A 26,390-nucleotide genomic window follows, 5' to 3' on the forward strand; every position below is an offset into this window, starting at 1 on the left:
GATGTTGCGTTCAAACTATCATGTAAATTAGAGCTATGCTTAAGGTTGAAGGCTTGTAAGATAAGAAAAAAAATTACAAAAATCTTCTAGAATGAATCTTTTTATCATCAACCAATTGTACTTTTCTACTTAAAATTTCTATAGCCATGGTCTGTGTATGTCTTGGGTGAAGTTAATTTATTTCTCGCGAGGAGATTAGTACTGACAATGTAGGGTTTTTATATGAACGAAGTTATGTCCATTTGCTGAGTACTGTCCCCATGCTCTGTTACCCTCGCGTATAATTCCTAAATCCGACCGACGTCACAGGACATCAAACTGACCAGAACACATTTAACATACTTGACAGTACAGTAACGGACAGAACGCGTCCACACCCGAACCTGCGCGCACCAAACACAACGACCCATAAGGCTTTTTCTCGCCGTGAAATCGGTAGTTTTTCTACCGGAATATTCGTACATTTTAAAGAAAAGATCCATAAACAACATGGAAAAACACGCGGGACTTACAACAAGCTATTCAAAACTGGTAAGTACGACGCTTTTTACGCGTGAAATTTCGGTTTTCAAGTTTTACTTTCATGTTTTAGGTAAAATCATCAGTAAATTGTCTATAATTCTAGTATAGAAATATACTATAGTCTACAAAGTAAGGTTTATTTAAAGTTTGAATTAAAACGCTTCATTTACAATCAAATTTTGTAAAATGTACGATTATTCGTGAGTTCAAGCGTACGCGTTTTTAGTTCGACCGCGTGTTGTGTTCGATTACTTTCGGTATTTTCCGCCATTTTCCGTTGAGACTATAACGGCTTCGTTAACTGATCTTCTTATTCCTCTAATTTACAGCACGTTTTTTTCTGATTTCCTCTCATTATAATTTCATTTCTTTCGCGTGCTTCCAGTGAAATTAACACGACCTTCCAATAGAAATCAATGAATTAAGGAAATAATGAGCTTCGTTTGAACATGGAAATCTTGACTTATAATAATTAAGGCTCTTCTGAATGATCCTCATTAATCAATGATTTTTGTTTTGTAATTCAAAATTTTCACAACAATTCGTAATAACGATAATTCGTTATTCGACTATTGTTTTTGAAACCCTTTTCGAAAAAAGATCCCATATTTCATAGTGTGAAATATTCATAATTGAGTTATAGATAATACAGATATTTAACAGTTTAGTTAAGACTTGCGTTAAAGGTGTGTCCGCGATTGTTCCGCTTAATGAACACAAGAATCTGCCAAAGTGTTTGAAGTTTGTTCACCCACACAGAAATCTCCATTCATTCGGTTTAGACTATAGAATGAGCATAATGACCACACACTAGAATTCAATTCATTATGAAACTGACTTAGTTCTACGCTACAATTAATCGAACTACGCCCAGTTAGCCTCCACGATTAGAGGGTGGGAACTTTCAAAAACCTAAATTCGCCTTTTGTCAGTGGCTGTTATTGATTGGAATGCAATGCTAATATCGAATCACTGCCTTGAAATCTCAACCGTTTAACCCAAGAATTTAGAGAATCAATCCTACATGAATAGGTTAAAGTAACCGCGTTGACCTGGTATCAGATCAAAAGTGAAGACTGCTAATACTGAAATACAGCTTACTGAATGAATGAGGAGAGAATCCCACAATGATAATAAAAAGTCCGAAAAAGAAACTCAGGAATTCCTGAGGATGACTATTAGGATATAGTCGAAACGTTGAAATAAACTACTATCTCGAAGTTTCTTTTTCGGACTTTTTATTATCATTGTGGGATTCTCTCCTCATCGCGTCAACACGGATATAGTGTTCTACCAATCGTGAACTGAATGAATACTTTCTATTTACAGGTGTTATACATATGTCTCTTACATCTTTCTACATTCATCACATCAACGTCATCACAGACGATAGGTAAGCCATATCCGAAAAACATAATATCCTTGATTATCAACGAATATTCTATTGTAGCAAGATAAGATAGTTTTGATGAAATCTCGCATTCGCCAGGCGGCGCTGCTTTATTAAGTAGAACCTCCCTGCGTACTGCTGATCTATAGTATGTAATCCCTCACATACTCTACAATAAAAAAAAAACTTTCATTGATAAAAATGCTTCAAAAATAGAAAATAGATATTTGTGAAAAAGGGAAGTAAGAAGCAGTGACAGGAAGTAAGAAGCAGTTACATGAGACCATCCTGATTGGCCCAAATACACCGTACATCAGCCTATTGTCCAATAAAAAAACACGGCACTTGGATTTTCAAACTGGTTTTTTGCTTCCCATTTTTTCCACCTGTATTCAAATATACCTATAATGAAAGTCATATATATTTTATGCATTATCTCATAGTAACCGATGCCAAGGGTAGAAACATATTCGGAGTAATCGATGAATTTTTGAATGGTGAACATTATTTTATTGGCAATTATTGCTTGAAGCTTCTCTGTAGCATAGTGCTTACTTTGAGTTCTAGAGCCGCTTTTAAAATCGTAGTGCCTAGCATCCGCTTCATATGACGCTTATCATATCTCACGCCTGTTTTTTGATTGCATTTATAGATTTCTTGAATTAGGGAAGAATTCGTCTGCTTTGCTTTTCTAACAACAGATATCGCGAGACTTCGCTTTACAATGCAACATTAAGATGATATTAACAATTTTGAGCTTGTATTGTTTCAAACAGGATCAGGTGTCGAAGGCATAAATATATTTGGGGTTGCAGCTGGTTTGTATTTCATATCGTGATGTGTTTTTGTGTGTAAACTAACTCTCCATTCAATAATGGACACCATACATTTTGGGGTCTATAATTCAATCTCGTATAAGTGTACCGCGATTAGGGCCCAGTTCCACAAACACAAATTTAACTCCTCGTCGAATTTAATTGAATTGACAAAAAAATTATCGATCGAATTGATTTACGAGTTTCTTTTTAAAAAAAGAAGCAAGCATACGTGTAAGTATGACTAACTGATCTTAAAACTAGGGCCAGTCCTATATAACCAATCCTACAATCTAAGGCTAGTTAGTGTAAGCTCCTTTGCCTTATTGGGAATCAGCCCTCTGATACCGAAAAGTTTTCTCGGATAAAAACAAATCATAAAGTTCAATTCCTGACAGTGTATGGCCAAAGATAAGGTAACACTAACCGTAGTTTGCTGTCCGGAGCTGTCCTCAAGTATTGTCGTGTGACTCTTCTACTAACTTTTCACATGTATTTCGTGTATATATCATTGTATTTTGTGCGTAATTTCTCTGTAAAATGTAAACAAATAAACATACATGAAATAATTTTTTTTTTGGTATTCATATTTAAAACTTAACAATTTCCAAAACTTTATTCTTATTTACATCCGAACGAAATGATGATAACGTATTGATAAGTTGAGTAAAAACATGGTATTTTCCAAATTATTATTGAGATAATAAATTTCTCTTTCTCTTTTTTCAGACTCTTTCTCAGCAACTGGCTTTCCTGCTAAACTTTATGGCCACGCGCCGATTGCGAGGAAATACATAAATAACCTCGGTTCCAAAAAGTCATTCGTCGACTTGGGCCCGAAGCTAGCCACAGGGACATTAGCTGGCTTTATCGCGTATATACGTGGTGGTTTTGGCGGGACGAGGCTTCATTTTCAAATATGGTCACTACAGCCTTCAAGCGCGTCGCCGTTAAACCTGACATTAAGCTACAGTTTAGCGGTAACTTTATCGGACGTCGACGGAAACTATACGGTAGGTTTAATCCCGTAGAATCTTTCGATTCGTGTTCGTCTTTGGAATATTTTTAAGATTGTGTTTGTATGCTATTATTATGTGGTTGATATTTTTCAGTTCGCTATTCCCAGAGACAAGCACGTGAATGTTTACGAACAGTTTGATTATATAGGATGGACGATCGAAACTGTCGCCGATCCGATGCCTTTCGATTTACAGATAAACCATCCACTATTTTCGTCACATTACGGCAGCACGCTTCCAGTTGAAGGAGAAGCGCGACAATTCGATAATTTGCCGCTAATGTTGGTGCATTCTGTAGCTGCTATTATTCTACCTGGCCGTAAGTATCATACCCGATATTCATATAATGCACAGTTGTTTGAGAGTACTCTCAAGTATTGATCTAGTTGGATCTTTATTACTGTCATTTTGCTTATTTATTTCATTGACGAAAAGTGCATTTATAAAAATACAGTCGCAGCCACACGAAAAAAGTTTAATTCGATATTCATTACAAAATGTTTCCAAGTAAAAAGGAAAAGGGGATCGAAAGGGGTAGAATACCTCCAGCTCGCAGGACACAGCCTTCAGGCTTGTACTGTGCCCTTCATTATACTGCCTGCCATTACATCATTTCTTACATTCTATATTAAGATAAGACTTTGATTAGAAACGAACTAAATACAACTTAGTTAATGGAAATAGTCTGTCTCGTTAGTATCTTTTAGGGGTTAAACATTTACCGTTAACATTCACATCTAATTCTATAGATCTGACCAGCATAATCTATTGACTCATTAATACATGTTCTGTTGTATATTTTCTAGTATTACGTGGGCAGGATGGTTCGCAAGGAGGACAAGGAAACAAAGGGCCGCCCGGTGATGCAGGAGCTTCTGGTCCAGGAGGTCCTCCAGGACCCCCGGGAGCTAGCGGCCAAACAGGACAACAAGGAAGCACAGGACCTCAAGGAATAACTGGGATAGCTGGAGCAACTGGTGCACAGGGGTTGCCTGGAGCTACTGGAAGTGCCGGAAATCCTGGTAAAGATGGTCAACAGGGGGCTAAAGGTGACAAGGGAAACGTTGGTGCCACAGGTCCTATCGGTTTACCTGGGCAGACTGGTCAGCCTGGATCAACAGGTATTAGAGGTCCAGATGGAAAATCCGGTACTGCAGGAAACCCCGGTCAAGCTGGACAAACTGGAGGAACTGGATCTCCAGGGGCTGATGGTAAAACAGGAGTGCAAGGACTACCTGGGCAAACGGGCGCTAAAGGTGAAGTAGGCAGCACAGGAGCACCTGGATCAACTGGTGCTAAAGGGGAAGCAGGTGCGCCGGGTAAAACTGGTCAACAAGGAGCAACTGGAAAGACAGGGCCAATTGGACCAGAAGGTGCTACAGGACAGAAAGGTGAAACTGGGAATGCCGGTCAAACCGGAAGTCCTGGAAATAATGGTTCTCCTGGTCAAACTGGTGCAGTAGGAAGTACAGGAAATCCTGGAAATACAGGTGCCCAAGGAGCTACTGGGCCTGTAGGAGCAACCGGTGACAAAGGTAGTCCGGGCAGTGTCGGTCAAACAGGAGCTAAAGGTGAAACTGGACAAGCAGGTGTAACTGGTGCGACTGGTTCTGCAGGTACCCCGGGTAAAACTGGACTCCCAGGACTAACAGGGTCAACGGGAAGTATTGGCAAACCTGGTGCTACTGGGGAAATTGGTAAACCCGGTTCAACTGGATCGCCGGGTAAAACCGGTAGAGACGGGTCGACAGGTTTACCCGGTATTACTGGTACAGTTGGAGCAACTGGACAAACTGGAGCAGCAGGAAAACCCGGTATTACAGGCTCAGCAGGATCACCAGGATTGACTGGTGCTGCTGGTCAAACAGGCCTGACTGGTGCTACGGGGTCATCTGGCATAACTGGAGCCAAAGGTGAGACAGGTGCCCCAGGACAAGATGGAAAAGTTGGTGCTACTGGCAGTACCGGAGCCCAGGGTCAAACAGGCCTCCCAGGATTAACAGGGGTGTCTGGACAAAATGGTCAAACCGGAGCCGCAGGACAAACTGGTGCAACAGGAAACCCAGGAGCATCTGGTCAAACCGGAGCGCAAGGTCAAACGGGAATCGCTGGCCAAACTGGTGCACAAGGAAAAACCGGTCTAACCGGGGTAGCTGGAACGACAGGTGCTCAAGGTGCAACTGGTATCACCGGACAACAAGGCAAACCAGGCACAACAGGTCAACAAGGTGCAACTGGTGCAACTGGAGCGAAAGGTGAAACTGGTGTTGCAGGTTCAACAGGCTTAACGGGAGCCACTGGACAAAAAGGCGAAACAGGACAAACAGGTTTACAAGGAGCCACTGGACAAGCTGGCAAAACCGGTCCTACAGGTTCAACGGGACTCGATGGGAAAACTGGTTCACCAGGCTTAACAGGACAACCAGGAGTTACAGGATTGACAGGACAAACTGGTTTACCTGGATCAGTGGGTAAACCAGGAAGTACAGGTGCGCAAGGTCAGACAGGTCAGCAAGGATTAACCGGAGCTACCGGGCAGGCTGGTTCAACTGGACAAACTGGTAGCGTTGGCGCTACAGGTCAAACCGGATCTCGAGGACAAACTGGAGCCACAGGATCAACTGGAGCAGCTGGCGCAACTGGTGTAGCAGGTCCAACGGGTAAAACTGGAGCCACTGGTGCTCAAGGCATTGCTGGTGCCACCGGAACTACTGGCCTTACAGGTAGGTTTAATGTAAACTGTGTAAAATGTTAAGTGAACGATGAATGATATAAAAGATTGCAAAAATGTAATAGATTGATCGAACTAAGTAAAAACATTGTGTAATAAGACTTGAAGTGAAAATATATGATATCGTATTGAATTTCAGGTGCTGTTGGTAGCACGGGTCAAAAAGGAAACACCGGTCAGACCGGCGCTAATGGAGAATCAGGTGCACCTGGTTTGACTGGTACACAGGGTCAAACCGGATTACCTGGAGTTACAGGAAAACCGGGCAATCAGGGTGTTACTGGATCAACTGGTAATACTGGCTCAAAGGGAGAAACCGGAGCTCAGGGGGCAACAGGGCTCACTGGATCTCCGGGATTAACAGGACAGCAAGGATCTACTGGAAAAACCGGCGCAATCGGTGCAACTGGCCAAACAGGAGCTGCTGGCGCAACTGGGAAACAAGGTGAAAAGGGAGCAACAGGTGCAGCTGGTAAAACAGGACAAACAGGTGCACAGGGTTCAACTGGAGCCACTGGAAAACAGGGTCAAACGGGGAGCGCTGGAGCAACTGGACAAACTGGAGCTACAGGTAGATCTGGTGAAACTGGTAAAACAGGTTCTGTTGGAGCCACGGGACAAACTGGTATTCAAGGAAAGACAGGTTTAACTGGAAACACTGGACAACAGGGTGTTACAGGTGCTACCGGATCACCTGGCGCTAAAGGAGAAACAGGTAAGCCATAAACATATATCGTTTTATAATGATTATGATAATGGGATTTTGTAGCCCAATAAACAAAATTGCTTTGGAAATTAAAATTTTCGTATATATGTACGTATTGTAGGAGGGAAAGGAGCTACAGGAGCAACCGGATCACCAGGCGCTACAGGTATCCCCGGTCAGACAGGATCAACTGGTCTTGCAGGAGAAACAGGAAAAACAGGTATCCAAGGAGATACTGGAGCCCAAGGATTGACTGGTATCACTGGAGCGACGGGTGCTAGAGGTCCAACTGGTCAAACCGGTTTAGCAGGAAAAACCGGAGCTACTGGAAACACAGGTGCAACAGGTGCTAAAGGTCAAACAGGAGCTAAAGGTGAACAAGGTTTAACTGGTTTGACTGGTAAAACAGGTGAAACTGGTGCACAGGGGTTGACTGGAACTCAAGGATTAACCGGTTTAACCGGTGCGCAAGGATCTGCTGGCTTAACCGGATCAACAGGAATTCAAGGCAAAACGGGTGCTACCGGTGCTGCTGGTGCAACTGGTCAATCAGGATCGACTGGACTTCCGGGCATCACTGGTCAAACTGGTGCACGTGGTAGTCAAGGTTTAACCGGGGCAACTGGACTGCAGGGTAACACCGGTGCAGTTGGCGCTACAGGTGCTGCTGGTAGAACTGGAAATACTGGAGCCAACGGGGCCCCTGGACAAACTGGAGCAAAAGGTGAAACGGGAAAAACTGGAATTCAAGGTACAACTGGTGCAATTGGGAAAACTGGTCAAACCGGTCTCCCTGGTTTGACTGGAGCACAAGGACCAACGGGTAAAGATGGAAATACAGGCGCGAAAGGAAGTACAGGTGCAACTGGTGCTCCTGGTTCTACCGGTATTCAAGGTCAATCTGGAGCCACTGGTTTAACTGGTGCAACTGGTGCAAAAGGTCAACAAGGTCAAACTGGAAGTGTCGGAGCTACTGGTGCAACAGGGAAGTCTGGAGCCACGGGTCAACCTGGTTTAACTGGGTCACAAGGTGCAACAGGTTTAACCGGAGCTAAGGGATTGACTGGTGAAACTGGCGCTCAAGGATTTACAGGGAAAACAGGTGCAACTGGAGAAACTGGTCGTCCTGGTGCGGTTGGAGCTACCGGGTCTGTTGGTGCAACCGGTCAGTCTGGCAAAACGGGGTCACCTGGTCAAACAGGTCAACAAGGAGCAACTGGATCAACCGGTCTCACAGGTGCAACCGGTCAAAAAGGTGAAACTGGTGCCATTGGTAGCACAGGTTCAACTGGTAAAGATGGCGCAACTGGCTTAACTGGGGCAACTGGTTTAACTGGTGCCGCTGGCTCGACAGGTTTACCCGGAAAAACTGGAGTACAAGGTGTCACTGGAGCTGCAGGAGTTACTGGTCAAACTGGCCATACCGGGGCAACTGGACAAACTGGTTCACGAGGTGAGACCGGTGCGCCTGGGGCTACCGGACAAGTAGGAGCCACTGGTCAACAAGGCCTGACTGGAATCACTGGGTCAACCGGAGCAGCGGGAATCACTGGTAAACAAGGAGAAACTGGCGCAACTGGAGCAGAGGGTCAAACTGGTGCAACTGGTCAAAGTGGTAAAGACGGTGCAACTGGTGAAACAGGTCAAACTGGTCAAATGGGAGCTACTGGGGCTACTGGAAAACCTGGTCTTACTGGCGCGACAGGTTTAACTGGGTCACGAGGTGAAACCGGTGTTACCGGTAAGACAGGTCAAACTGGTGCTCGAGGTGAAACTGGTGCTGTAGGTGCTACTGGACAACAGGGAGCATCAGGTGTTAGTGGTGTAACTGGTATCGCTGGGCAAACAGGATCACCTGGTATCACTGGGAAAACAGGAGCCGCTGGTGCACCTGGACAAACTGGGTTGACCGGAGCAGTTGGGCAGACAGGAGCAAGTGGACCTCAAGGTGCTACTGGCTTAACCGGACTAACTGGATCCACTGGAAAGACAGGGGCCACAGGTCAAACTGGAGCACCCGGAAGTGCAGGAATGACAGGTCAATCCGGAGCGACAGGGGCCAATGGTGTAACTGGAGCAGTTGGCCAAACGGGAAAAACTGGAGAAACTGGATTGACTGGAATTACTGGTCAGCAAGGTTCAACTGGTTTGACTGGAGCAACTGGATCCCCAGGTTTAACTGGTGCAAAGGGAAACACTGGTGCAGTGGGAGCGACAGGTACACAGGGTGCAACAGGTGCACATGGTGCCACAGGAAAAACCGGCCCTCAAGGTAACAATCTTTTCATTTATGATTTGATTAACATAAACGAGTTGTCAAAACTCTGAAATAAGAATGAATGATGTCTTTTATATTTTCCTCTACGATTCTAAGGCCTGACGGGAAATTCTGGCTTAACCGGAGCTACTGGAGCGACAGGAAGTAAAGGTGCTACAGGAGCAACTGGATCAACTGGTTCTCCGGGTATAACTGGTGCTCAAGGACAAACAGGTAAAATAGTATGATTCAGCCATCTTTAAACCAGGTATTGTAAGGACGAATGCGCGGTAAATAAAAAACAATTTTCATATTATCAGGTAAAACTGGAGCAGTAGGGCAGACTGGTGCAACAGGTGCTCGTGGTGTAACTGGTCAAACAGGTGCATCTGGCAGCCGTGGAGAGTCTGGTCAAACGGGACAAACTGGTTCTGCGGGATCAACTGGTCTACAAGGTCTTACTGGACAAACCGGTAAAACAGGAGCAACAGGACTTCAAGGACCAACTGGGTTGACAGGAGCTAAAGGCGAAACGGGACTTACCGGTGAAAAAGGAAATACAGGGTTAACTGGAGCTCCTGGGTTCAGTGGCCAGAATGGTGCAACTGGAGAAAGAGGTCAAACAGGAATGACTGGACAAACAGGACGAGTAGGAGAAACCGGCTTAACGGGAGCTACAGGAGATACAGGAAAACAAGGACAAACAGGTATTACTGGTCTAACTGGTGCAGCTGGTAAGACTGGTGCAACTGGTGCAACAGGATTACAAGGAAATACCGGATTAACTGGTGCCACTGGTATGACAGGGGCAAAAGGTGAAACTGGAATAACTGGAAAAACTGGTGCTCCGGGTGCTGATGGAAAAACTGGTGCCTTAGGTGCAACTGGGGCGACCGGATCAACAGGAGCTACAGGTCTGACGGGTAAAACAGGAGCAACTGGTGCTACAGGCCAGGCTGGTTTGACTGGTCTGACTGGTCAGACGGGTCAGCAAGGTAAAACAGGATTGACAGGCGCCACCGGTCAGAGGGGAGCTACTGGGGCCACAGGAGCTGTAGGCTCAACTGGGGCTCAAGGATTGACAGGGCAAGCTGGTAAACAAGGATTAACTGGTGCATCGGGTCAAACTGGATTGCAGGGAATTACTGGTGCAACCGGTTTAACTGGTAAAACAGGGGAAACTGGTGCGGTTGGTGCAACTGGTCAGTCTGGACAAACAGGTCTACCTGGAATAACAGGACCACAGGGACTTACTGGTCTTACAGGAGCTCAAGGTAATACTGGCTTAGGTGGACTCACAGGTGCAACTGGCCAAACCGGTGCTTCTGGTAAAGCTGGCGATACTGGAGCTCGTGGTGCTACAGGTGCAGTCGGTCAGACTGGAAAAACAGGTGCTACAGGAGCGACAGGTGCACCTGGTAAGGAAGGAGCAACAGGAAAAGCTGGTGAAACTGGGTTATCTGGTTTGACAGGTATGACTGGAGCAACTGGAGCTTCTGGTGCAACAGGATCTCCTGGAGCCACAGGTATTACAGGTAATGCTGGAAAAACTGGATCTACTGGTGCTAGAGGTCAAACCGGTGCCACTGGTGCAGCAGGTGCAACCGGAGTCACAGGAAAAACTGGTGATACGGGAAGAACAGGTGCTACTGGCGCTCAAGGTGAAACGGGTATTTCTGGTGCATCTGGCGTAGATGGTGCAACTGGTCAAACAGGAGAGAAAGGAGCTACTGGAGCAGCTGGACAAACCGGTGCGACTGGTGCTCGTGGTATTACTGGTGAAACTGGACTACGCGGTGAAATTGGGTCAACTGGTAAGAGAGGAGAAACAGGAGCACAAGGATCAACAGGTGCAACAGGTGTTCGGGGATCAACAGGTGCAACAGGTGTTTCCGGTCAAACGGGAGCCACGGGTCAACCGGGAAGAGATGGTGCAACCGGCTCAACAGGAGCTACAGGTAATTTCTGTTCAATATTTGGATGAGATGTCTCCAGTCAGGTAATGTTCTCATGTTCAATTCGAAGTTAAAACCTGATTTACGTATGATTTAGGTGTACGAGGTGAACGAGGTGCGACTGGCGCTAGTGGTTTAACTGGTTTGAAAGGAGAAACAGGACAAACAGGTAACCAATAGATGCATGAGAGTATTACAGTATTACCAGATTGAATAGCTGATTCGGAATAGATTGTAATAGGAATCTTAATCACAATCTATGATTTGTATTTCGAATTTAAAACTTCAATTTTACTTTAATCTTATTTGGACATTTTTAAACATTACTTTGTTGTTATATATCAGGTGCTAAGGGTGAAACTGGTTCTACTGGTGCAGTCGGAGCAACTGGTCAAACGGGAGCCTCCGGTGAAACGGGTGCAACTGGATTACAAGGAAAAGTTGGTCAAACTGGTCAAACTGGAACGCCTGGAGCAACAGGACTTACTGGTCGATCTGGTGAAACAGGAGCATCAGGTATTACAGGTGCGACAGGGAAATCTGGGCAAACAGGACAGACAGGTGCTCAGGGTGCAACTGGTGAAACTGGCTCTCGTGGGGCTACAGGAGAAACTGGGCAAAGTGGAAAAGATGGCGCAACTGGTGCCACAGGTGCAACTGGCGCTATTGGCGCAACAGGTATGACTGGAAGTATTGGTAAACAAGGAGATACAGGTGCAACTGGTTCTACCGGTGCAACTGGTGCTCGAGGTCCCACCGGTGCCGATGGCTTGACTGGAGCTACGGGTAAACCTGGATTGACTGGTGCTACTGGAGAACGAGGTCAGACCGGATTAACAGGTATCACTGGAAAAACTGGTGCTCCTGGAGCAACTGGCCAAGCGGGTTTAACAGGCCAGACTGGTTTAGCTGGCAAAACTGGTCAGACGGGTTCTTCCGGACAAACAGGTGCAACAGGACTTACTGGAGCCCAAGGACGCACTGGAATGACTGGAGCAGTCGGTCAAACTGGTAGCATAGGTCTAACAGGAAAAACTGGACAGACAGGCGCGGAAGGACCCACTGGAGCAACAGGTCTAACTGGGGCCAATGGAATCACTGGTCAAACAGGAGCTACTGGTAAACAAGGAGACACAGGATTACAAGGTGCATCTGGATCAACAGGAGCTACAGGACAAATAGGTGCGACCGGAAAATCCGGTGCAACAGGTCAGAAAGGAGCTACTGGTGCAACAGGTGCTCAAGGAATGACCGGTGTTTCAGGAGCTACTGGGTCCACTGGTATGACTGGTTTAACTGGAAGTACCGGTAAAGTTGGAGAGACAGGTATGACCGGTCTTACAGGGGCACGTGGTGAAACCGGAGCAACTGGTGCACGTGGTGCTACTGGTGTTGCAGGTGCAACGGGTCAAACAGGTCGAACCGGTGAAACGGGAGCTGTTGGCGCATCTGGAATAATCGGCATGACTGGAAATACAGGCGCGACTGGTGCTACCGGTGAAACAGGTCTCAAAGGAGAAACCGGTCAAACTGGTGCAACAGGATTGCAAGGCGTATCCGGTATTACTGGAGCAACTGGGCAGACCGGTTTGAGAGGAGTGACAGGTCTACAAGGTCTAACTGGTTTAACTGGACTCACGGGGGCTACAGGCTTAACAGGTCAAACTGGTGCAAAAGGTTCAACAGGTCAAACTGGTGCGACTGGAGAAACTGGGTTACCTGGACTGACTGGCTTGACTGGATCAACAGGGCAACCAGGCAAAACAGGTGCAACTGGTGCAAAAGGTTCGACGGGAGAAACTGGTGCAGTAGGTCAAACAGGAAAAACAGGCGCTACTGGTTCCACAGGTTCTACTGGTTTGAAAGGTGAAACGGGGGCAACTGGGGCAGCCGGTGCTACCGGTGCCGTTGGAGCGACGGGTCAATCTGGAAAAACTGGGGCAACAGGATTAACAGGTATCCCTGGACTTACAGGTGCTTCCGGTCAGTCTGGAATGACAGGAGCCACAGGTGCAACTGGTCTTCAAGGTATTACTGGTGAGAGAGGCGTTACTGGCTCAACGGGTGCTATTGGTGCTACCGGAGCTACTGGTGCAACGGGTGCCGTAGGTCAAACTGGTACATCAGGCAAAGATGGTGCAACTGGTCAAACAGGAAAAATTGGGCAGACCGGATTGACTGGAGCAACTGGACTAACAGGAGCCACTGGAATACAAGGTGAAACTGGTCAAACAGGTGCAACTGGACATACTGGTGCAACAGGTGCAACAGGTGCTACCGGTGCTGTAGGTCTTACTGGTCTAACTGGACTGAAAGGAGCAACTGGTGCCACAGGTAAAACTGGTGTAGCTGGCCAAACTGGTGAAACTGGGCGCACAGGTGCTCCTGGTGTAACTGGAGAAACTGGTTTAACTGGTGCCCAAGGCCAGACAGGTGCTACAGGTGCGAAAGGTTTAACCGGGGTGTCCGGTTTAACTGGTATGACAGGCATCAAAGGTGATACTGGTGCAACTGGAGATAAGGGTGATACTGGTGCTCGTGGCGAAACTGGTATTACTGGGCAAACTGGTAAAACTGGAATGTCAGGAATTACTGGAGCAACTGGAATCACTGGTGAGTACAATTTTTTATAAGCAATGCTTAATTGATGTAATTAAATGTTCACGCAGCAAGTGCTTATCAAAACTGTAACTGTGTCTGTATTCTAAAGGTAAAACTGGGCAGACTGGTGCTCGAGGAGAAACTGGTGCCACTGGTGTCGCTGGAGCTACAGGTGCCTCTGGAGTGACAGGATTACAAGGATTGACCGGTGATCGAGGACAAACTGGTCTTACCGGAGCAACGGGAGCAACGGGTGCAGCAGGAGAAACAGGTGCAACTGGACGACAAGGAGTTACAGGAATGACCGGTGCAACTGGTGCTCGAGGAGAAAGTGGCAAAACTGGACTTACAGGAGCTACTGGAATCGATGGAAATACAGGTCAGACTGGTGCTACCGGTGAACGAGGTATCACTGGATTGACGGGTATGACTGGAAAAACTGGTCAAACGGGAGCTTCTGGTCAAACAGGTTTACAAGGAGCTACTGGTGCCACAGGTCAAACAGGAAATAAGGGTGAAACTGGTGCTACAGGAGCCACTGGAGCTCAAGGTTTAACTGGTTCACGTGGTGATACTGGTTTAACTGGTGCTACAGGTCTAAAGGGTGATACTGGTAATACTGGTTTAACAGGTGCAACTGGGTCCGTCGGTGCTACTGGAAAGATGGGCATTACCGGAATGACTGGTGCCACAGGTTCGATTGGAGCAACAGGTGCAACAGGACAAACTGGACAAACTGGTCAGGCAGGTGCAACAGGTGCTACTGGTCAACGTGGAATGACTGGTCTAAGAGGAGCGAGTGGTCTTACCGGCGCTTCAGGATTAACAGGATTAACAGGAGCATCTGGTTTAACTGGTTTAACTGGTGCAACAGGTGCAGTTGGTGCGACAGGTTTAACTGGAGCTACAGGTGCAACTGGTCGCACCGGTCAAACAGGTGCGTTTTGAATTTTTCTTTAGATAAAAATTAGTAAGCTTAGCTCATATATATTGTAAATATTTTTTCTATCGTTTCAGGAGCTGTTGGTGCTACCGGACAAACTGGGGCAACTGGTCTAAAAGGTGATACAGGAGATTCCGGGGCAACTGGTGCAACTGGTCTCCAAGGGCTTACTGGACAAACTGGTATAACAGGAAAAACAGGTGCTGACGGTAAAACTGGCCAAACTGGTCAAACTGGTGCATCGGGTATAACAGGTTTAACCGGAGAAACTGGAGCTCCTGGTCAAACTGGCATGACTGGTGCAACTGGGCCCCAAGGTCTTACTGGTCAAAGTGGAGCAACTGGTGCTTCAGGTGCAACTGGAAAAGAAGGTGCAACCGGACAGAGAGGATCCATCGGTGCAACCGGAGCAACAGGACGTACAGGAGATACTGGACAAATTGGTCAAACAGGAGCTACAGGTTTGACTGGAAAAACAGGACAAACTGGTGCAATGGGTGAAACCGGAGCAACTGGAAAAACTGGTGCAACTGGTCTTACCGGACAGACTGGTCAAACTGGCTCTACAGGTGCCCCTGGAAGAGATGGACAGACCGGGCAAACTGGATTATCTGGAGTCACTGGTGCAGAAGGAGCAACAGGTCAAACTGGTATAACCGGTGCCGTTGGTGCCACTGGTGCAACTGGTCAAATAGGTGCTACTGGTGAAACTGGTGCATCCGGATTAACTGGTGCAACTGGACTTACGGGACGTACTGGTGCGACAGGTGCCACTGGATCTGTAGGAGCAACAGGTGACTCGGGAAAAACTGGAGCAACTGGAATGACAGGCGCAACTGGATTAACTGGAGCTACTGGTCAAATAGGTCTGACTGGATTAACCGGTATGACTGGTGCTACGGGGCTCACTGGAATGACAGGTGCAACAGGTCTCACAGGAGCGACAGGAAAACAAGGTTTAACAGGAGCAACTGGAGCAACAGGACAAACAGGTTTACAAGGAATAACTGGTATGACAGGAGCAAAAGGTCAAACTGGATCGACTGGTGAGACCGGTGCAACTGGAAGCCCTGGTATCACTGGAATGACCGGAGCCGTTGGCTTAACAGGTGCAACAGGACAAACTGGTGAACGAGGAAATACTGGTCTTACAGGAGAAGTTGGTGCTACTGGTGCCCAAGGTATAACTGGTATGACTGGTGCATCTGGCTTAACGGGATCTACAGGAGCTTCTGGTGAAAGAGGTTTAACCGGAGCCACTGGGGTTTCTGGACAAACCGGAGCTACTGGCATACAAGGTATAACAGGTCTGACTGGCGCAACTGGAGCAATGGGTATGACTGGTGCTACCGGGATGACAGGAAAAACTGGAGCTACTGGAAATACAGGTGAGTTTTTACATAAACTCTCAAAATTGATTTTTTTATAATTCAACTGGATAGTATGATTCATATCTAACTATTATCTCCTCAGGTGAAACTGGTAGGAAAGGTGAAACCGGGCTAACAGGAGCCACGGGTGCAACTGGGCCCAAAGGAGAAACTGGTGCATCTGGAATCACAGGTCAATCTGGTCAGACCGGTGCTACTGGTGCAACTGGCTTAACAGGAATGACAGGAATGACTGGTTTAACTGGTCTCACTGGTTTGACTGGTGCTACAGGCCAAACTGGGCAGCCTGGTCTTACTGGATTAACTGGCCAAACTGGTCTAACAGGTCAGGTGGGAGCCACTGGTCAAACTGGCGCGTCGGGTATAACTGGTTTACGTGGAGCTACTGGCGCAACTGGCCAAACTGGTTTGAAAGGTGATACTGGTGCAACTGGAATTAGTGGAGATACTGGTGCAACTGGTGCCACTGGTCGACCAGGTGAAACAGGATTAACTGGTGCTTCGGGTTTGACTGGGCAAACCGGTGCAAGAGGAGCAACTGGACCTCAAGGGGGAACCGGTCAAACTGGTTTATCTGGTATGACAGGAATGACTGGTGAAACTGGTGCTCGTGGAGCATCTGGTGCCACTGGAGCAACTGGTCAGCAAGGACCTGCAGGTGCAACTGGATCTACAGGACTTACTGGTGCGACTGGGTCTACAGGTACAACCGGTCGGGTTGGAAGCACTGGAAGAACGGGACAAACAGGTGCAACTGGTGCAACTGGAGCAATTGGTCTTACTGGTCTGACAGGTGCGACAGGTGCAACTGGTTTGACTGGTGCAAAAGGTGAGACTGGTGCAACTGGAATGACAGGCAAACCCGGAGAAACTGGTGCTACGGGTATAACTGGTGCCACTGGTGAATCAGGATTAACTGGTCTAACTGGAGCAATTGGTGCAACCGGCCAAACTGGTGCCAGCGGGATGACTGGTTTACGCGGAGACACCGGTGCAACTGGTATAACTGGTGCACGTGGAGAGACTGGTGCAACGGGTGCTACCGGAATAACAGGCTTGACAGGTCTTCGTGGAGAAACGGGCGCAACAGGAGCCCAAGGAGTCACTGGATTGACAGGAAAAACAGGAGCGACCGGTGCATCAGGTGCCTCTGGAATACAGGGTTTGACTGGTCTTCAAGGGACGACAGGTGAAACTGGCCGTACTGGTTCTACGGGTTTACAAGGAGTAACCGGTCAAACTGGAGAAACTGGACGAACTGGTGCAACTGGTCAAACTGGAGCTGCTGGATTGACTGGTGCGACTGGTAAAGCTGGTGCTACTGGATTAACTGGAGCAAGAGGTCCAACGGGAAGTACTGGGTTAACAGGAAAAACCGGTATGACTGGGTCTCAAGGAGAAACTGGTTTGACTGGTCAAACGGGTCTTACTGGTGCTACCGGAAAATCTGGAGAGACTGGTCTTACCGGAAAAACTGGTGCAACCGGTGAGACTGGTCTTACTGGTGCTACTGGACAAACTGGCCAAACTGGTATAACAGGAGTAAAAGGTGAAACTGGTGCAGTGGGTGCAACAGGTGCAACTGGCTTGACAGGTGCGATCGGTGCAACTGGTGCTACTGGAGCAGTTGGAGCGACTGGTATGACAGGTATCACTGGAAGGACTGGAGCTACAGGTCAAACTGGTCAGACAGGATTGAGAGGAGAGACAGGAATTACAGGTGCTAAAGGCGAAACAGGTGCTTCAGGTTTAACTGGTGCGACAGGCTTGCGAGGTGAGCAAGGTCTAACAGGACAAACTGGTCCTACAGGAAAAACAGGCGCAACCGGACGCATGGGACCAACTGGTGAATCTGGATCAACTGGTTTATCTGGAGTAACTGGAGAAACCGGTCTGACTGGTGCTACTGGACAAACAGGAAAAACTGGTTTAACTGGTCTAACTGGTCTTACTGGAGAAACTGGTATCACGGGTGATGTAGGCGCCACTGGTGCAACTGGATTGTCTGGATTAACAGGAGCTACTGGTATGACCGGCCTGCCAGGAATGACCGGTGCTACTGGCGCTACTGGTATAGGTCAGACTGGATCTCCTGGAATAACAGGTCAAACTGGTGAAACTGGTGCGACTGGTGCAACAGGACCTCGTGGTGAAACTGGGTTGACGGGTATCACAGGCGCTACCGGTGCAACTGGATTGCGAGGCGCCGAGGGTCAAACCGGACAGACAGGTGCCACTGGTATTACTGGTGAAACGGGAGCAGTAGGTATGACTGGTGATACTGGTATGACTGGTCTCACGGGCTTAACTGGTGCAACTGGAATGATCGGCGCGACTGGAGCCACAGGTCCAACAGGTAAGTGTGTATCTATTAAACACGTGGCAATATACGAAAACAATGATTCAAATATGAGATAAAAACGAATTCTTCCTTCCTTTCTATCAGGTTCGATCGGGCCTACAGGAACTACAGGACAAACCGGTGCTGTCGGTATGACCGGACAAACTGGATTAGAAGGTAAAACTGGTGCAACGGGTGCAACTGGTCAGATAGGGCCAAGTGGTCAGACTGGAGCAACTGGTAGAACAGGAGCAACTGGGTTGACTGGTATGAATGGCCAAACAGGCATGACTGGTCAAACAGGAGCCACTGGTATGACAGGAGCACAAGGTATTACCGGTATTACTGGAAGAGAAGGTATAACTGGTCTAACCGGAGCTATTGGAGCTACAGGAATGTCTGGTATTACCGGTATGACAGGTGAGACAGGTCTCACTGGTGCAACTGGATTACCAGGAAAAATTGGCCCAACTGGAAATACCGGTCCTACCGGTCAAGTGGGCGCTACGGGCGCTACTGGGATGACCGGACAGTCAGGGCACACAGGTGCATCTGGGCAAACTGGTGCTACGGGTCTGCGTGGTTTGACAGGTCAGACTGGTCGCACAGGACCAACTGGACAAACAGGAATGACCGGTGCAGTCGGTGAAACTGGAGCGTCTGGTATAACGGGTGCGATAGGCGCTACAGGTCCTACTGGTAAAACGGGACCTACCGGAGCCACTGGTCCGAAGGGTGAGTCTGGTATAACAGGAGCAATGGGACCAACTGGACCTATCGGATTAACTGGCCAAACTGGACAGAAAGGAGATATCGGTCCGACTGGCGTAGCTGGCCGAACCGGTTTAACAGGAGCTACTGGACCAAACGGAGTAGCTGGGCAGACTGGTCCGAAAGGAAATACAGGTGAAGCTGGTCCTCGCGGTTTCTCAGGTGCCACTGGTCAAACTGGTTCACCCGGTCAGGCATGGACAGGTAACTAATCATTCATTCGAAATATGCCTTTTCCTCGAAAGAATCATCTGCCTATCTTCATCTTTTATTGGTTAATCTTATATTCAATTTTCAGATACGAATTACTGTCTTAAAAACAACGGAGGTTGCAACCAGACGTGTGTAAATACCTACAATGGATTCTATTGTAAATGTAATCAGGGATACACGAAACCACCCCTGACTGATATACCCGCAGAATGTAACGACCCGGCAAAAGTGCACTGTTTTCACACACCCCATGATGGAATACAATGTATATGTACGATAATAGCCAACTTCAAAGTCATCGCTCTCAATGGAAGTACATGCGTGGGTAAGTTTCGGTCAGGATGCTAGTCGGTATGGATGCCACAGCTTCATTCATCCCCTTTTCAACTGTGAAAATATCGTTTCTCTTGTTTTTTCTTAATGTTGATATCTCAATGTTATTTCAGATCATAACGAGTGTGGTCTCGGTTACCACGGATTCTGCGAACACATATGTACGAATACGTATGGTTCATCCGTCTGTTCCTGTTACGACGGTTATAAACTATTGCCGAATCGAAGATCGTGTCTGGGTACGTTTTATCGTCACTGTTGACATCAATTTCATTCTTAAGTTTGGTTTTAGCATCATCTAGATATTACATATAACCTGATGTGAAATAAAGGAATGAGAAAAAAAACGTTTATTATAAACAATTGAGTCTTTATTTCTTTTATAGATATTGACGAATGTGCGACCAAAAACGACGCTTGTCCACAAGGCACTAAATGCGTCAACACAATTGGAAAATACTATTGTTTGTCAGTAGCTTTAACTGCTACGCCCGGTAAGTAAATGACATCAAATAACCGTGAATGGAAAATCACATTAAAGGATATTGAAGAGAGTAATCAAGGGTGGATTTAGCCAGGAGGGGGCCTTATAAACCCGTATCAAAAGCTTGGAGTCTACGGCTTGTGCTATTCATGTTCCGTGTACATGAAGATACAACGCCTGACGTTTTGTGCTCCCAATTCTGAATTCCTCGACCCGCCCCTGTAACCTACATGGTAAACGGGTAGTTCAATATTTATGTTCTCGTTTTCCTGCAGGTAAAGCATCCCCCGCTGCTCAGAAAGCACAGAATCCGGCACAGAACGGAGACATTTCGGGCTTGATAACCACAAACACCACTCTGATAATTTGGGTGGCGGTTCTTACTGTGTTACTTCTCGTCGTTGGCGCTGTGAGTTTCTGGCGCTGGCGTCGGGATCACTGTTCTAATGACGCTATGAGTTCATCGAACGGTAGTTTAGCGGGCGCTGAAAGCGGTAACAGGTACAGCCCGGGTTCGCCAGAATTTGAACAGTTTATCGGCGATGCGGTCGCGTCCGTGCACGCAGCCGGATCATCGTCGACTACGATCGACGAATCGACGACGAACAATTCAGATTCAACGGGCACCAGATTATGATAGAAATACAGCGGTTAGAATTAGAAATATTCTCTCGTGAAATTAAATTAATCAGTTACAGTATTAATCTTATACACGTAAAAACCAGTATTTAAAGTAAACGTATCTTCGACTATAGCTACGTTATACTGTAGAACAAGTAAAAATACACATTCTATTAAGTAGTATATATGATGTATTACAATATTATATTTCGTTTTTTTTTTTCGTTGAAATCATAGTCTACTTAATAAGCTACGAATGAAAAGGAATTAATTTGTAATATTATCTAGTCATGTGTATATGAAACGCTGATCGCGGTGGTGACTGTAGAAGCACAGTAACTCCGTCAGAATGAGACGACTTGCTAGTTGCGAACGCTGTGATATTACAATTAATTGGTTGATCGAATCTCGTGATGAGATGAGACCGAAATGAATAGATATGAATATACATATTATATGAATTGTGATTCGATTATTTATACATAATACGTTATATAATTTATCCCTTTATTCTTGTACTGTCAATTATTTATAGGTTATCATTATTATTATTATTACATTTTTGGGTTTGGCACAAATTACTATCGTTATTAATGTTATCAGAAATTCGTATTATATTTTTCTGCAAATAAAGCGTATTTTTCTATTTATGAAACAAGTGAAAAAAAATAAACATGTTTAAATTCGAAACCTGGAGACAATCGTTCGTTTTCATTTTCTTTGGGTGCATTTTTACGAATCGTCAATATTAAACCTCTTCCCATCAAGACGATAAATGCGCGTTGTTGAAGTTGCTGACAAAACTCTCGAGCACCTACAGGTGAAGATCATCATGTACGACGAACAGTAAGTTCACGTTGATATGATTTTCCGAAGGCGCCTGTGAATATGTAATAAAGACGAGGATTTAGTTTCCAGCTTAGACATTTTCTGCCACTATTCAAACATTGGTTTCTCGTATATTTCGCGGGGCTAACGATTGATATCAAGGGAAAAACGACGCGTATGATGCGGTATTCAATGGGAGTTCTGGGAACTGAAACTGCACTCGTTATTTCATTAAGAAATTTACCGCGATTTACAACTCCCTCATCGTGTTATCAATGATGAATAATGCATCGATTGTCATCAACTCGTTTCACGGCGAGTGAAATAAATCAAAGTCATATACGACACGTTGTTAGCTTGATAACTTGTCAAAACATGAGGCTGAAGATGAAATTATCTGAGCACGATTCGGCGTTGTTTTTCTTGTATTACGCAGTGAATGATGGAGGCTAATTGAGTTCATTATCTCAACACGTGAGAATCATGATCAACCGGTGTTCCTGGTGCAACCCGTTCTCAAGGTCTTACTACATGATAAGCCTGAAGGGGTTTGGTACATCGTAAAGGTTATGCACGTGACATCCCATTGTCATTATGACCGTAAAAATGCAATTGATTAACTGAGTTCAAAGTCATAATTGACGGTCATCTTACGGTCATGTGAGCAAAATGTGTGCAAAAACCATATCAAAATGATAAGAATTCCACAATGATAACGAAAAAATCAAGTCCGAAAATGACTCCGTGCGGTACGAACGCATCCATACATATCATAGATTGATCATACTTTGAATCCGTCAAATACCTTATTCATATCTTCAATATGTCTATAATTTGATATTTGAAATTTTATATTCATTTGGACATAAAAATATGTTATAAAATGTATATATACATACATCATTAAAAATCAATATAAACAGATGTAGCATTAAAAGTTTGCAATACATTTATTGCGTTTTGAAATTTTCTAGAAATTGTGACATGAAAATGAATTTATTTCCACATAAAATACACAACTCCAGAAGCACAGAACATATAAGGAATAATTCCAATGATACAGAAAATCGAACGAGAAACTCTGACAATCAGAAACTGAAAGTTCATTGTGACATCATGTCACCCGACTGGTCGCCACACTGACCACTGATTCAATTCAACACAAACTTCTAAACTCTAGTAATCACAACAGATTTACCCAGTCTGCCGAATAGATACCTTTTCGGTGGAATGTATTTTTGGTCGATGTATTCACAACATGTCAAATATTCTGAAATTGGCTACAGTAAAATGATACTAAATGAAATGGATCTTCAATGATTCGTTCTGATCGATTCTAATTGGTTGCCGACCCGTGACAGAATTACAGCAGTAGAAATAGACGTTTCAGTTTCTGTTCTGTTTTGCGATCTTTTAATGAATAAAACCGATGTGATTCAGACGGAAGGTCAAACCACCATTTCACCTTGCAGACGAAACTATAAAGTAACGTTGATGTATTATCAGAATCGTGTTGTGCATGTTTTATGTGGTTTCTCTGTAAGAGATTGATAAATGAAATCAGGATGTTACAGGTGACAAATGGCTCATGTTCGCTTCTCTCTCCTCGCTCCTTTCTCCTCTCTGCCATTCTCTTTATAGTGACTGTGCATCTCCCAAACGCAATTACAAGTGCTCAGAAATATACTACAGAAAAATAGATGCACATCAGATTGACGACGTTGTGTGTCGGTGTCGACAGAAGCGGATTTTTCATGTGATTCGCACCGTTCAAACCGATGAGGCTAAGATGTTATCGGGATAATAATTTACACGGATATCGAACATTGTTACATCCGACCATAAAATGTGTTCTCATCTATAACGAAACAGTGTCAGTTATTAGTGTTAGTTTCATATACTTGGAATTCACGAGAATTTGGTAAATTGATAAACAACGCTCTAGGATTCAACTAAAATGTGGTGCGTTTCGTATGCCATCGTTTTTGCTTCGATCATTTGTTTTCATCAAGGTTAGTATCAGTTTTCTTCTCGTATCATCGTTTGGTTGTTCCATTTTTCATAATCATCACATGAAAACCATTAATAATATAACACGATCATTTCTTATCTATGGGAAAAGACGACGACTTATTGTTGCTAATTTGCCACGAGGATGCAGTTGTTGGACCATGCATAGGCCACTTTGATACCAAGGTCTATTGTCCACGCAGATTGAAGGTTCACCATTCGATATACCTCGAGTTTATTAGGTTGAAACCCATGGGAAAAAAATTAAGTAACTAATTACAGCTCGTAATTTGAAATAGACAATACCGAAGTCCTCAGTTTAAAAACAAATTCTTATCTCGTGATTCTTAATTCAAACCAAAAACTGTGCAACGGTTTTTTAGTTTTTGAGCGAAATAAAACAGAGGGAATTTAGAAGGTACCGGTATCAAATAACGACTAAATCTGAAACAAGGTGAACGAATTACGTTCTCGTTTTGGGCATCGATTTATCGTTTGAATATATGATGAACTGGCCCGCGGTATAGATGTATTTTCGAAGGAATATTTGCAGTATTTTCAGTAGCTGAGGGATTTCTAATGCGAAATAGCAGTAATATAAGTGGACGTGTAGGCGACAGCGGTGTTAAACGAACGTGCAAGAAAGGAACTTTCCCCTGTAATAGAATTACCGAATGTATCCCACAAAGAATGATTTGCGATGGTCGATTTGATTGCGAAGACGGTTCAGACGAGACTAACTGCGGTAAGAACAACAGTTGTATGCTTCATTATGCCGCATTTCGTTTAAACTGTAAAGATCGATATCATTCTGGACAAACATATATATTTTCAACAAACTCTGGACTGCTGAACCCTGTACCCCTGTTAGACCATTGCGCCACGATTGCATGATTATCATATCATACTTTTGGGTGACTTGTAGGTAATCAGGAAAAAATATTGATTTTAAGAGTCGGATAAACAGTTCATATAATTGCTAACAAAAGAAACTAGCTCTATAGAACTTGGTCCACATCTGAATGTAGTGTTATCCATTTAAATGGTTATCTCTAGAGCTCATCAATAATCTGAAGATTGTATCGATTTATACACAAGCGCTGTAACTATAATCATCATCCGATCCCTTCCTGACTCCCGTAGCTCACTTACAGAACTGTCGAGTTTTAAGGTCATTGGTGATTTATCACCATCCGATAAAAAAAACCTTACACGATTATTTACAATCAAACTAAGAACTCACAGGGCCATTTCCGAGAAAGATCGATTGATCGTTAATTAACATCGGTGGTGACAAAATTCCAAATTCTAAGATGAATATTCGTTTGACAACCGTTGAAACCCCTTTCAGCGACTGACCTGCTGAACCCTATACCCCCTTGTATTCTAAAGGCGGGCGTAGGTCGGCCTTGCGACGGCTTGCGACTCACTGCGACGCGATCCACTGCGACCGCCAGCGACGATCGCGTCGCAACGACTCACCGACCAACGCTACGTACCTTGCGACTGCCAGCGACGGGTTACGACTGGCAGCGAGTCGCACATGTTCTACTTTCTGCGACGCGACGCGACCGTCGCAACCGACCTACGCGCTCTTGCCACTGGGAGCAACTAGTCGCACACAGTCGCTGGAAATCTCATCGCAACCGACTTATTTGTGACGCAACGCGAAGATCGCGTCGCGTCGCGAGGTCGACCTACGCCCGGCTTAAGACCCCTATGATTATCAAACATATACATTACATTTCTGGGTGACTTGTAGGTGATCAGTACGATCTGGACTATTGGAACAGACGCTTCGAAAAACGACCTGATTCGGATAGAAATGAAGAACTCGGAGGTTGCTGTAAGTCCAATTCTGATTTACAATCTGAATTTGAATTGATCGAGGCAATCACTGTTACATGTGACTTGAATGTTCCCATTTACTTTCATCAAACTCGGACAGGTTTTCCAGCGCATCACCAGCAAGGTGCGCGACGAGCTTTTGCAACTCAATGAGTTCCTTTCCGTTGAATTTTGATTGCCTCCAAAGCTGATACTTATTCTAGATTTTGAGCTATATTTCTTTGAGAGAGACATACGTCTTATTGGCATAATTCTTCGGTCTGATCACTGAATACATAAACTGTGGGAGAGTGCACTGTACAAGAATAGTAATCACATTGCTATAAAACCAACAAATCCCTACCACCAAACACCATACCGTCCCAACGTTTCATCGCTACCGGAACATTATATTTATCATCTATACACCCTACCATCGAGTGTTCTGCAAATTGCTGCTTTTACGTTCTCTTGAGACGTGTTTTAGGTCTTGTCAAGTTCCAGCGCTTTGATCTAATACTACTCTGTATTTTCTTGCAGTGTTGGATCCTATTCCGTCGGGGTGTACCTGCAAACAGACGCGATTATACTGCTTTGGTTTGAATCTTCGCGACGTTCCGTCTGATATTCCC

The 26,390-nt window shown here is 45.3% G+C and overlaps 1 protein-coding gene across 1 annotated transcript; it reads left to right on the top strand.

The window, feature by feature from the left end:
* Window positions 1–3,923: 3,923 nt before the first annotated feature.
* On the top strand, window positions 3,924–21,252 carry LOC141905343 (uncharacterized). Its single transcript, XM_074794185.1, has 16 exons — window positions 3,924–4,065; window positions 4,553–6,469; window positions 6,617–7,192; window positions 7,305–9,455; window positions 9,558–9,674; window positions 9,761–11,398; window positions 11,493–11,564; window positions 11,741–14,008; window positions 14,106–14,933; window positions 15,014–16,327; window positions 16,413–18,686; window positions 18,777–19,646; window positions 19,741–19,980; window positions 20,102–20,227; window positions 20,375–20,482; window positions 20,748–21,252. Exons 1-16 carry the CDS (start codon window positions 3,924–3,926, stop codon window positions 21,107–21,109), a joined length of 15,003 nt encoding a protein of 5,000 aa, XP_074650286.1. The 3' UTR covers window positions 21,110–21,252.
* The last annotated feature ends 5,138 nt before the right edge of the window (window positions 21,253–26,390 follow it).

Source organism: Tubulanus polymorphus, chromosome 5, assembly GCF_964204645.1.
Source record: "Tubulanus polymorphus chromosome 5, tnTubPoly1.2, whole genome shotgun sequence".
Taxonomy (NCBI): domain Eukaryota; kingdom Metazoa; phylum Nemertea; class Palaeonemertea; order Tubulaniformes; family Tubulanidae; genus Tubulanus; species Tubulanus polymorphus.

What these genes read in the sequence shown, in the direction of transcription:
- LOC141905343 (XM_074794185.1), top strand. Translation starts at nt 3,924, where the DNA reads ATGCCTTTCGATTTACAGATAAACCATCCACTATTTTCGTCACATTAC. An exon ending in CGGCTCAACAGGAGCTACAG is followed by an intron (nt 11,399 to 11,492) that starts GTAATTTCTGTT and finishes CGTATGATTTAG; the next exon opens with GTGTACGAGGTGAACGAGGT. An exon ending in TGGAGCCACAGGTCCAACAG is followed by an intron (nt 18,687 to 18,776) that starts GTAAGTGTGTAT and finishes CCTTTCTATCAG; the next exon opens with GTTCGATCGGGCCTACAGGA.